General features: G+C 39.9%; 1 protein-coding gene across 2 annotated transcripts; it reads left to right on the top strand.

The window, feature by feature from the left end:
• The first annotated feature begins 405 nt into the window (after nucleotides 1–405).
• Nucleotides 406–11,312, top strand: OCIAD2 (OCIA domain containing 2). Of its 2 annotated transcripts, none has more exons than XM_040595359.1 (7): nucleotides 406–596; nucleotides 3,051–3,144; nucleotides 3,989–4,042; nucleotides 6,265–6,312; nucleotides 7,333–7,438; nucleotides 8,669–8,756; nucleotides 11,152–11,312. In XM_040595359.1, exons 1-6 carry the CDS (start codon nucleotides 537–539, stop codon nucleotides 8,748–8,750), a joined length of 444 nt encoding a protein of 147 aa, XP_040451293.1. In that variant the 5' UTR covers nucleotides 406–536; the 3' UTR covers nucleotides 8,751–8,756; nucleotides 11,152–11,312. The 2 variants fall into 2 exon arrangements, with proteins under 2 accessions (XP_040451293.1, XP_040451300.1); XM_040595366.1 differs by lacking the exon at nucleotides 406–596 and adding an exon at nucleotides 2,847–2,929.
• The last annotated feature ends 763 nt before the right edge of the window (nucleotides 11,313–12,075 follow it).

The raw sequence follows: 12,075 nt of genomic DNA, 5'->3' as shown, positions 1-12,075 counted from the left end.
TTGTGTTTATTGGAAACACAGATGTGGTTTGCGATAGGCTTGCATTGTGGGTCCTGTGGAATGAAAACTTCAGATGACAGTAATGAGGACAGAAGCAGTACAGTGATTCTGGACAGCATGCTGAAGAAGCTAAATTTTTCACCTGCAATACAATAAAAATTAGACAGGTTTTGGATTACTTGCTCATATTTGTTCCCATTTTTTTATGATTGAGAGCTCTGTGCTATATTATGATCCAACATCTAATTGTATTTACCAGCTTCCCTGTTTGAATTAGGCTACACACAACTCTGTATTGCTACTAAGTGGTAACACTGTGCTTTAAACTGTATATAATCAAGTGACTGAATGCTCTCGTCTGAAAAAAATACTCATCTCAGCTTGGTCATTATTATTTCTAGGTGAACACTGAACCTACAGTATCAATATGGTACTTTGGCTTTTTACCTTTGTACCTAGCAGAAAGAGGTAGCCAAGCATAAAACACTTCATTTCTGCTGACCCAAGATCGGCAGCAGGATACAAGGAAAGAGGCAATGTCTTCCAAAACAACCCAACAGGAAAGTCAGACATCTCCACTGGAGCAAACTGGATGGGTAAGTTGGGTTTCCTCCCTTTTATTTTGATGCTATTGCTAGTGAATAACTGAGGTTTTGCATTGGTGGCTCTTACTGAAGAGAGAAACAGATGTCTGTTAGCTTAAGCGTATAAATGGAGAGAAGAAAAGGCTATGTGTTATTCTTCCTGGTTCACTACACTCAGGCGGCTAGGAGCTTTTGAGTCTTAAGATAGTGGGCTCTGATTTACGCTATGCTAGTTAAACTAGTTATGAGCTGGCAGAGCCCTAGTGTCTGAGTACTAGTCCAGTGTAACTGGATAATAAATGTCCCCATTGAGTTGTGCATTCACATGGATATGTATTCAGAATGGGAGAGGGAAAGAGTATTGCACAAGAACCTGCCCTCCAGCTGTGCAGGAGAAAGGCATTCCCCTCTGGTGGAGAAATTAAGGAATTTAAATGTGGTATGACCTTGGTGCTAACCAGGCACTGCCAGAGAGCTGCAAAAGTGGACTGATCCGCAAGGAAAGGTGACCTGGGAGCCACCAGTGACAGCAAAGTGGGCAGGGGTTGTAACTTCACTCCGGGGCAAAGAACATAGTTCCACAGTACCCCAAAAAAGAGGAGCAGAGCAGATCCGGTGATGTTAACCAACGGAGACAGCCAACCATCAGTCAGTCCAGTGATTGCCCTGCAAGGCCGTGGGAATAAGGCACGTCTGATAGCAAGGCAGGAGGTCAAGTTAGCAAAGCAAGGTAGGGATCATCGTGGCAAAAAGCTGGGTGCAGGCATACCTACAACACAGTTAGGGTGAGGGCCCGAGCTTAAATGCAGGTCCTGAGCCGAGGGGCAGAGGCCCTGGGCAAAAGCTTCTTGCAGATCTTTCCCCCAGCTTTGCTGTTTTTACAGCAATCTCATTTAGTGTTACACAACTGTGCCATATTACAGCTGACTTTGAGCCCAAGCAACTAAACCCCTGGCAGGGCGTGTATGGGGGCAGAAAGGCTGCAAAGCCTGCTGGTCCACTTAGGGCTCTGACACTAATTTCCTTATCTTTCACTCAGCTTGTTTGGATTTTATTGTATTTGCTGTGACCTTGCTGTGAAACCAGTTTGGAGTGGTTCTCTACGGTCTGGAGTGGAGTCAGTTCTGTACTGTTTACCCAAGCAGCACCACCATTAACTTTAGTGGGAGCAGTGCTTAAAGAAGGACTGAGATATTAATTAGCTAAAATGTGAAATGTGTGGCTGCAGCCAGTAAATGCATTTTATTATTATGGTTACAAAATCATGGATCAGTCAGCCATAAAATGAGGTAGAATCCTGTAATAGACTAGTGTGCTCTTTTTCACAAGGCACTGCTTGTTCTATGAAGTCTGGTTTTGCTTTCAAGAATAAGTATGTTTGTAGATGTGATGTTTTTGCAGAAAAATGTTAAAATTTCCATTAATTTTAACTTAATGATGACTCCTTCTTTCCCCCAGCTTTTATTGCTGAACGCAATGTCATACGGTATGGGGTATCCCTTGGGTCAGTTGGGGTCAGCTGCTCCAGCTGCGTCCCCTACCAATTCACTGGGGGGGCAGCCTGAGAAACAGAAAAGGCTGACGCTGTGTAAGCACGGCTCAGCAATAACTAAAACATTCCAGTCAACACTGGTTTGGTCACAAACCTGAAATGCGGCACCATACCAGCTACTATGGAGAATAACTCTTTCCCAGCCAAAATCAGTACACCCGTATATTTCAGATGTCCGATAATGGTACTACAAGTGCTAACACTGATAACCAAGTCATCTCATAAAGAAAAATAATCTACTTATATCCTCATGGCGATGCCCTGGACAGTAGAATGCAAGAGAGAATACTGTCTTTTTTTTCACAATCAAAATGGAAAAATAAAGAGTTACCATTAGCCTGAAAGAAGCCTGTTGGCAAACTAATTATTATGAAGGTGAAGCCGGTATGGTTGAGTTCAATTAATGCCATGAATGTATTTAAACTGCTCAGAGAGAAAGTTAGGCTAGTTAGGGGAATCTGACAATTTGTGTTGACCCTTTTTCTGAATACTTGCAAAATCTGCTCTGACTGAACTTAAATTGACTTCTGTATGGGGCAGAACTTTGTTTTTAGAAACTACCACTCTGCCTTTATTTCCTGTAATTTCTTTACCAGAAGATGATGTAGCTTATGAGAATGAAATGGCTAACAGAAATAAAGCAATATACTTCTGGTGTAAGCAGCAGCTGAGCTATTTTAGGGAAGTACAAACCAACAGGATGAGTGGTTTTAACTTAAAGCCTATGTAGTTCTTTCTGTGTTGGGGTGTTATTTCATCACACTGCTAACAACAGAACAAGGAGTTCTGCTTGGTTGTTGGGTTTTGCATTGTATTTTATTTGTTTCTTAAATAATTTGTTGTCTTTAATGGATTTATTTTTTTTCTTCCTGTGAGATGAAATTCAATAAGCTAACCTAGGTTTATCCTTTCAGCCAATGTTCTATTGTCCCATCTCAAAAATTCACAACTCTGAAGAAATTGTAAGGATCCGTGAAGAATGCAAAAAGGAAAGTTTCTGGTACAGAGGTGAGTGATCCAAATGTGTTCTTATCACACTGAGAATGACTTCTTTATATATTTATGTAAAACTGGCTGGAAATGCCGTGCCATTTATTGTAATACATTGGGGTTTGTTGGAATATTATTGTGAGTTAACTCTGTCACTCTATTTTAAGTTGAGCAATATGTTATTACAGGGTTAACTGTATTATTTGCGTAATCATTGTAGGTAAATGTGGTTGAATTAAGCTTTTGTTTAGTATGAATTTACTTTTACACTCATGGAGTTGGTTCTATTCTTGTAGTCAAATAATTTTATTACATACTTATTCTTGCCTTTGAATGAAAGGCAGTCATGGCTATGTGTCTTGGATTTGTAAAATCCTTCAGGTGTTAGGATATCTGAAAAATTAGTTACTCAGTGTTTTGGTGCCTTTTAAGTCCACCATGTCAGTCTGTATCTAAATTACACGTTTTCTGAAATGAGAAGATTAAAAAAGGTTTCAGCATTTAATTGGAGCTGCTGTCATTACTAGTGTTGCAGTACTGAGAAGAGATATTCAGATTATGGAAGCTATTATTTTATAAATATATGTAATGCATTAGCTCCAGATGCTGCAGCATGCCTGATGTCTGGCACTATGTGAAGCCGTCCTTGCCTTTGAAAATACAATAATCTGAATGAGCAGATAGAATAGGTGATTAAGACAGTATGTAAAGTTAATGTTTAGAAGATGAGTAATATGTTTATTGTAAGCATATAAACCATTTAACATATAAAATATTTGACATATAAAAGAGTAACGTATTTAACAAATAGATAACAAATTTTGGCTGATACTGTATATTCTTCTCCTTTTTATTTTTACAGCTCTTCCTTTGTCTCTTGGGAGCATGCTTGTCACCCAGGGACTAGTCTCAAAAGGTAAATATAAACACACATGATGGTCCTAAGTTATTGTTGTGGTTTGAGACAGTTACGAAGTTGAGACTCTGCAATTACTACTGAAATGCAAGTTTTCCTAAAGCCTGCTGTTTTTCAAGATCAATATTCCTTTCACTCATCGCCATCATTGTTATAGTGGTCTGATCATTATGTGTGCATTGCCACAGTCATTCATTTGAAAGGACATTAACTGAAAAGAAAATTCACAAATTCAAAGACTGGTGGCTAGAGTCTGTCACCACGATCACATGTATTTGTGTAGAGTCTTCACTGGGTCTGCTTGCAGGGCAGAGCATTGTACAACTTGAGCAAGGGCATCAAAATCAGGTACTCTAGTTCGAACTGTTGGTTTATTTGGCAATGTTTTTACAGTGACCATATATCAGTATGAATACAGCTTTGGTGCAAAGGGACAAGGAATACTGCCAAAATGAGGAGACAGAGGGCTTTTTATAGAGATGGCTTGTGATCTCAGGCTAACACAAAAGATAATTGTATTCTGTTTATGTGATGGATGAGCCTGGTTCTACACATTGTGCCTTGTGTTGCCCTTTGGGGGGTCTTGACTAATAATAAAGTTGAGGTTAGTGTTTTGGGTAAAGGGTGAAGGGCATCCACCCTGAAGACCACTAAGATGGTGTATCCCACAGGAGCAAATAAGACAGTCCTTCACCCTGCATCAGCAGTGAGTTACAGCAGGGGCAGGTAGGAGGAAAATCGCAGGGCCTGAAGCAAGAAGCAGAAAAGAATCCAGGGGCTATAAGAGATGGGTGGTGGGAGACAGCAAATGGAGAAAGTGGAAATGGCTCAGCCTTTTCTCACTGTGTGTGGTTGCAAGCCCCTTGTTTTGTTTCAGGCACCGTTGCCATGTTTCCTCCTCATCGCATTCTTTTTTGTTTTTCTAAGATGATAGGGAGGACTAGAGTAGAAAACCTAAAAGCTGTGCTATACCACAAGAGGCTGATGTGGGTTCCCTATTGCATTCTTGACCTATGAGCTTGCAGGAGGACAGGGAGGGAAGGAGCAAGGGAGAGTGTGTGGAGGAAGACAAAGGATTACCCATTTGAAAAAGGGTGAGCAGTGACAGGAAGGGCACTGGGGTTGTTTCAGTTGCTAACATTGCAGCCTCTGGCACCGAGTACTCTTCTCAGTTTCTTTCCATTGTACTTGGATGTTTCTGATCAGCCGTGAAATAACAAATGCCTATATTAAATAATCATGACTGGTGTCAACAACTGGGCGGGAAGGCGGAGCTGTTTAGAAACAAACAACAATTTTGCTCCTCCCTTCTCGGAGAGACACGATTTAAAATTGCATAGATGCCAGTGGGCGAAGGCCCTTGCACTTAGCGTAGACTGAATGCTCCTCTGTCTAAACACTCCTTTCTGATGATTGCATGCAGTACGCTGCCTCTAGAAGAAGCTGGAGCTTCTGAGCCTCATTAACACTGTCTGAATGCATGTAACAGTGCAGCCAGTGTTCCCATCCCTTTGCTGTGGTAATCTTGCTGTGTGGAGCCCTCCTCCAGAGCACGGCACTCCTCTGCCACGCACACAGGCTCTCAGAGGCATACTGGTTTCACCTCCTGGTCTTAACTGGGGGAAGGTGGATTTTGATGGGAAAAGCTAAAGGTAATCTTTTGGTTTTCTTGTTCAGCACACTGTATTCTCCTCTTAAAGGCAAAATGTATCATCTCTCCAGAGGAGGAGGCTGGATACCAGTGGTACAGTTTAATACTAGTTTAATCCATAGCCACAGAAAACTACTGAAGAATAGTCTGGGCCTGCTTCTCACAGCACAAGGAGCTGGACCCTGAGTAAGAGATTTCAGTTTGCTGTTATATTTGCAGGGTTGGTTTGTGCTGAAACATAAGCACCATCTCCTCCTGCAGTGCTGCAGGTGTCATCCCTCGCAGCCATGCTGCTTTCATGTTGATTTACACTCTGAACCCCTGCCTGAACTGAATCCAGCAAAGTCCAGATTTTTTTCCTTCTATTACTCTAGAACTGCCCTAAAACAGATGCACTAAGAACTAGCAGAATGGGAAGTGCCCTGATGTTCCTAAATCTGAGTTAGTGGACTTTTCATACAGTCTTCACCTTCAGAAATGCAAAACCTTGTAGAAAAAATACTGTCTTGGTTTTGAGTACTGGTGAGTTCCTCAAGTGAATAAGCTTTCTGACTATTTCTTTTAATCATAGGTATTTTGTCAGCAACCCCAAGATTTGGTGCATTACCTAAGATGGCAAGTAAGTTGTACTCAATTCTAAAAGGAATGGAAAGGTTATTTACAGGCAGTATGCAGACCTCAGATGCATCTCTCTGAATTTCTTTTCAAACTCTTCTTTTTTTTAAATTTATGAGATATTACCACAGTGCTTTAGGAAATCAGAATTCTGCTATGTTTAAAAATAAATCTATGAAACAAGGTTCTTTTAATGTAAACATTTTCAGTAGCAGCTTATGTTTACTTAATATAGCCTCTCAAATTAGTAAAAACTCAAATCTCATCTTTGTTTTATAAATAATGTCAGCCTCATTGATCAGCCATGCTTAGCAGATCACACAATTTATGGTATCAAGGAGTCATCGTAGTATAATATATAAAATACTATGTTCCTTTTTATATGTTCATTTGATTGATTGTAACTGTCTAATTCATGATGATGAATTGATAAAGAAAACAAATAAAGCACAGAAACTGTACAGTACAGTAAGGTGTCTCTTAAATGGCAAGAAATGAAGTTGATTCTCTCTTCAGCAGAGTTCAACAGAAAAATGGGGATATTGAAGCACTGTTTTTATTCTGACTCTGTAATGAGTGAAAGTCCCAACGCGATGGTTTGGGAGGCTGATGTTCTAGCTTCTTAGAAGCCCAGAGAAGATAGTGTTAAAACTGCGATCGTTAGAAATATACCATGGTGTGTACACAAGGGCAAGAGAAATCAGTGCTGACGTTGTGAATTAATTCCACTGTGAGCTATCTCTATAATCTGTTTGTCTGAATCTGAAATCTTACCATTCCAGCTGAATATGGTATCCTTTTCCAGTATACATTGTCTTGGACCAGTTGCTATATCTTATGATAGTAGCCAGTTTTCAGTAGTTACTGAAATCATCTGTGTAATCCCTGTATAACTTCTATGTGTTTGTGACGTGTTTTGAGAAGACATGCTACATACAATTTGTCATATGATTAAAATGGAGCCGATTGCAGACTCCTAATTTAAGCCCTTGTACTAACAGTGGGGTTTTTTCTGTCTTTATAGTTGCTGGTGTCTTAGGTTTTGCCATTGGAAAGATGTCATACATAGGAGAATGCCAAAAAAAGTTCCAGAAAATTGGTATTGTACCATTTGGTCCACAACAAAAAAGGTTTGTGGTTATTTAAATTATTAATCCTAGAATGAAACAGTCTAAAACATAGTAAAAATTATATGCAGCAAAACTACAAATTTAAATTCAGTGACCAGGTCATGAAGTATTACTCATATTCTTAGGCTGTATATGACAGTATTAGCAACTACTAAATATTCTTCAGAAAATGCAAATTAAACTTGGTGTAATACCTGTTGTTAGGAAATCCATTAGTTAAATTAAATTATTGTACTTCTAAGTGTAATGGGACAGCAGTTACTAGCTCTCTTTTCATCTAGTATTGTGCCTCTAGAGTGTTTAACCATCATCCATGACATCACTTTGGCCCTTTGTGTCTTTCTTTGTACCATATATCAGGCCAAATATGCTGCAGATTTTTTTTACACTATCCTCATATTTTAACAACAGTTTCAATCTCAACCCACATCCCAGCCTCCTCCGCTGTGGCTTTGCCCAACCTCATGCTCTCATGCCAAACCATGAAGAGCACAAACTGAGGGCATTTTTTCCACCTGGCAAGTCTAACCATATGATAGATCTCAGTGGTTACGTCCTGTCACCTGGCATGTTTCAGTCATTGTTTTATGAACTTCACATAAAGCACTCCCCCCTGTCAAATCAGTCTCTCGACTTCCTTCCAAGCTCCTCCTTCAACTGCCAGTACCGCTTTTCATTCTCAATATGGCTTCTCATCTGCACCTTTCACACGCAAAATACATTTCCAAAAATCCTACCCACAAAATCATTCTCCTCTCTTTCCACATCTTTCCTCCAGACCAACGTGAGCTTCTGTGCCTACAGAAATGCTGGACTGGCAATGGGAAGCTTCTTCATTGTTCACATCTCTCTTCCATTCTTCCCCCACATAACAAAGCTATTACTTTCCTCACTTGACGTTACGCAAAGTGGCCGTTTGTCACTCTCTTGTATTTCATACCTTGCTCGTAACTCTGTTTGCTCGTTATTGATAGGCGTGGTGGCAAGAACTCTCTTCCCGCTCAGAAAATGGCGATTGCTAGAGATGGTAGTTAATAATATTAATGAGGTTTTATTGGCTGAGACTTTTAGATGCCATTTTTTACAGTTTGTCCCGTAAAGCAGGTATAAGAATTGGAGAACACAGGCAAGAGATTACTTGTTCAAGAACATTTGCAAGAATGCCATATGGTTGTATTAGAAGAAATCCTGTAAAATTCTTGAAAATTTTATCTGTTTTCAATATTGTAGGCATTGTCATCATACTAGCAAAGATTATGAGGCAAAACTGCAATCGAATGAGAAAGAAGGTTCAGTTCCTTCAGCATCTTAGACCCAGGTAGGCAACCTTGAAATTTAAAGTAAATTCTTATTTTATTTTCCTTGTTGGGTGGTATTCTTACCTGAAACCTTTGAACAATGTAGTGAAAACCATGGATTTTAATCATGGATTAAAACCTGAGCATTATTCAAGGAAATATTCTCTATCTGTGGTTTCTAATTAAATTTGTTTCTTCATTTTTACTTTACATTATTTTATGCTAATTTTAAACCCCCAATTTTGGAGGAATTTCTGCTTTAGCTGTAGCAAAGTATTGGTTATTCACCTAATCGGAATTAATTTGGATTGACTACTTGTACAAAACCAAATATAGCTCCTTTCAATTTCCAACTTTTTTACTAAAGAATCAAATGATTATGGATAAGTCATAGAAATATTGAGAATCTAAAAGCAGACACAGTTGGGGGGTGGGTTTGTTTATCTGGTGGGGTTATTTTTTGCATCCAGTACTACGGTTTAGCTAGAGCCTTCGTGAGGGTAATATAATAGTGGTGCTAGAGCAGCTACATGGTGGGGCAGGGGAGATGGCTGATGTGATGGTTTCACCCCAGAAAGGGAAAAATTCCCTTTGTGAAAACGGAGGGTTTACAGTGTGGAAGGCAGGGGAGTGTTTAAAAGCACTTGCACTCTTTGTCTGTGGAAAACAGGCCAGCAGCTGGGCTTTTTAAAAGCATTTTCACACTTTCTGCTTGTGGTAAGCTGGCCTACATTTCTCACAGGCAGGAGAATGTGTGAAAGTGTTTGCAAGTAGCTTGGCTTTCTGCAAGAGAGGAGAGCAGAAGGCCTGTTTGAAATCCTGCCATGCGAGTTTGTTATGGCTCTAACTGTAGCTCTGAACAGAAGTGTGATGCAGAAATTGTTGGATTGAGTCTCTCTGGCATATATTATGCAGGAGTTTAGACAAGGGTATTGATGATGGTCCTTTTCTTGCTCTAAAGTGCATGACTGCAGACAATCTAGAAGGAGGAGCAGCCTAGCAGAACCTCTTTACTTAGGAGAGATTTTGATCAATTTTTACTATGCAACAATATGTTATGGCAGTAAGGATTATCCTGAAAGAAGCCATTAGAATAAATTCCTGGTTTTAATCAACTTTGCCACTGCTTGAGCATTTTATATTGAGCTGCAAGTGCTCAGCCACTAGCAGAAAATGCACTTTGGCTTAGGCTCACCTAATAAAGTTGCTGCCAAAAGGGGCAGTGCTTCTCTGTACCCTGCTTTAGATGGGTATCAGACGGTAAGGAGATGGGAGGGGGGACAGGAAACCTTTCTGAGGGGTAACTTGCTAGTGCCAGCATGAAGGAGAGAGCCAGGCTTAGGTAACTGTGAATGAATGACATCCTAAATCCTTTTTAGCAGCTGTAAGCTTAATTAAGCCCTTGCATGACTGTGTTGATTAAGTGCTTTTGAAGATTTTCTTTTAAATAAATGTTTGCCTATGTAGGCTAGTGTCCTCACCTATTTCAAATAAGAACCCCAAAGCATATTTAATTGAGGACCAACGCTTAGTAGCAATTACCTGTGTAGTGGAATAAAATGTTGATGGTGGGATTTACCACCACTGTCTATCAGAGCTGGAGCCTGCTGAACCTGAAATCCAAACACATGTTCTTTTTCAACTTCTTCCCTTTTTCAGCCTTCTGTGAACTGACAGTATTTTTTCTGGTGTACAAGTACCAATTAGCTTTTAAATATATTCCAAATCGTCCCAAATACAAAGGAGTCTTGCAGCTGTATGAAGGGAAAAATGCAGGATGCCAGAGGCCCTTCTGTTTTCCTCCTGCGGTGGGTCCTGGAATTTCTGCTGTGGAACCTGTTCCCTGTTCAGCTCACGTGTTCATCAAAGAACTTGATTGCTGCACTTTTTACCAGCCACTTAGGTCTTCCTGTGCCTTTTTTGAAAGGGCTAGAAAGCTTAGTCAGAAACTTAGTCTGAAAACAAACGTAAGACAGGTGTATTTCTTTCGAATTTTAATTGCTGGAAGGAAAAAGCCAACATGTTTGGGCCAGTGTGATCATTTTGAATTTGTCAGAAATCAGTTTTGATGGACAGGTTTCAGAAACTTAGGAAAAGAAATTACCATAAGCGTTGCGTTGTTTCCTGTATTGTTAAAAAGTGAAAATAATAAACCTCATAACCCCTTCTGTGTCTTAATAAAAAATCTGAATTTAGCATGCTATGCTATCCATGCTAAGCATAAAGTGTGAGCTTTGGCACTGCCTAGGCAGACCACCCACATAAAATTATCTCCTGTTGATGAGTCCAAGAGTAATGTCTTTTATCCTCAGGGACTTTGCAGAGTTCTCACAGAAATCACCAAGAAGCTGCGCATTTCATGTCAAAAGCAAGGTACAACTCAGCTAAATAATGGGTCATTTCATTCCATTACAGATGTAGTGAAGATGATAAAGATCTTATGGATCAGCATCTTCTTTCACGACTTTATTCTGTAGAGAAGAATCAATGTCTTCGGTGTGGTGTAAATTGCCTTATTTGAAGCAGTTGCATAATGTTATGTAGTTCTGTTCATAATAAATGCCAGTTTCTTGTTACGCACTTTTTGATTTTTCCTTTTCTCTCTCGTCTCAGCATGTTTTGGTTTATTTTCCTCCCTTCAGTGCAATTTTTCTCTTAGTGCTGAAAAATTAAATTTGTCTATTGTACTTGGATGCCAGCAATAGTTTGTGTAGCAAGCAAAATGGCATATGCTAGAATGTTTGTCTTCTATGTCAGAAGGAAAGAGTGTGAGGATGCTTAAATGATTTTCCACAGTTTAGCAGCTATTCAGTCTTGGAGATGGCTCCTTGTTTATGGAGCGTTTTAAGAGTACTAAGCTAAAAGTTCATTAGGGTATTGTCACACTGCAGTTCCTATGCTGAACCAACTTTTAACTGGCCAATTTTACAGAAGGGTCCACTTTGCCAGGGATATCAAAAGCACACGCCACATTCACAGTGAACAAGAAGATAAAATATTTTGGAACAGTTTATGGTCTGCACACAATCCAAGGCTAGAACTAGATCACACATGCTTTCTACAAGCAGCATGATACACAAACTTCCATGAAATATCTCAGGAAATCAAAAGCAGACATTTCCCCTAAGTGCAGTGATGGTGTTCACATGCAAATCAAATGTACAGCTACTGACAAGTTTGGGCTTCACTGTCAGCTGTTTTCTTGGGGTGGTGGGTAGGTGGGTCTGTTTGGTTTTATACTATGCCTGTGGTTAGTACCTCTCTTTTGAACTAGCTGCTTTGGGCATGTTTACCCAGGCACAAAGAGATTCTGCAAGCAGGATACATAGCATGTAAACT

The sequence above is a fragment of the Falco naumanni genome, chromosome 1, assembly GCF_017639655.2.
Source record: "Falco naumanni isolate bFalNau1 chromosome 1, bFalNau1.pat, whole genome shotgun sequence".
NCBI lineage: Eukaryota > Metazoa > Chordata > Aves > Falconiformes > Falconidae > Falco > Falco naumanni.
Note: the sequence above shows the minus strand (reverse complement) of the source record. Positions and strands in the feature narration are given on the sequence as shown.

What these genes read in the sequence shown, in the direction of transcription:
- OCIAD2 (XM_040595359.1), top strand. Translation starts at nt 537, where the DNA reads ATGTCTTCCAAAACAACCCAACAGGAAAGTCAGACATCTCCACTGGAG. An exon ending in CCAGGGACTAGTCTCAAAAG is followed by an intron (nt 4,043 to 6,264) that starts GTAAATATAAAC and finishes TTTTAATCATAG; the next exon opens with GTATTTTGTCAGCAACCCCA. An exon ending in TGCATTACCTAAGATGGCAA is followed by an intron (nt 6,313 to 7,332) that starts GTAAGTTGTACT and finishes CTGTCTTTATAG; the next exon opens with TTGCTGGTGTCTTAGGTTTT.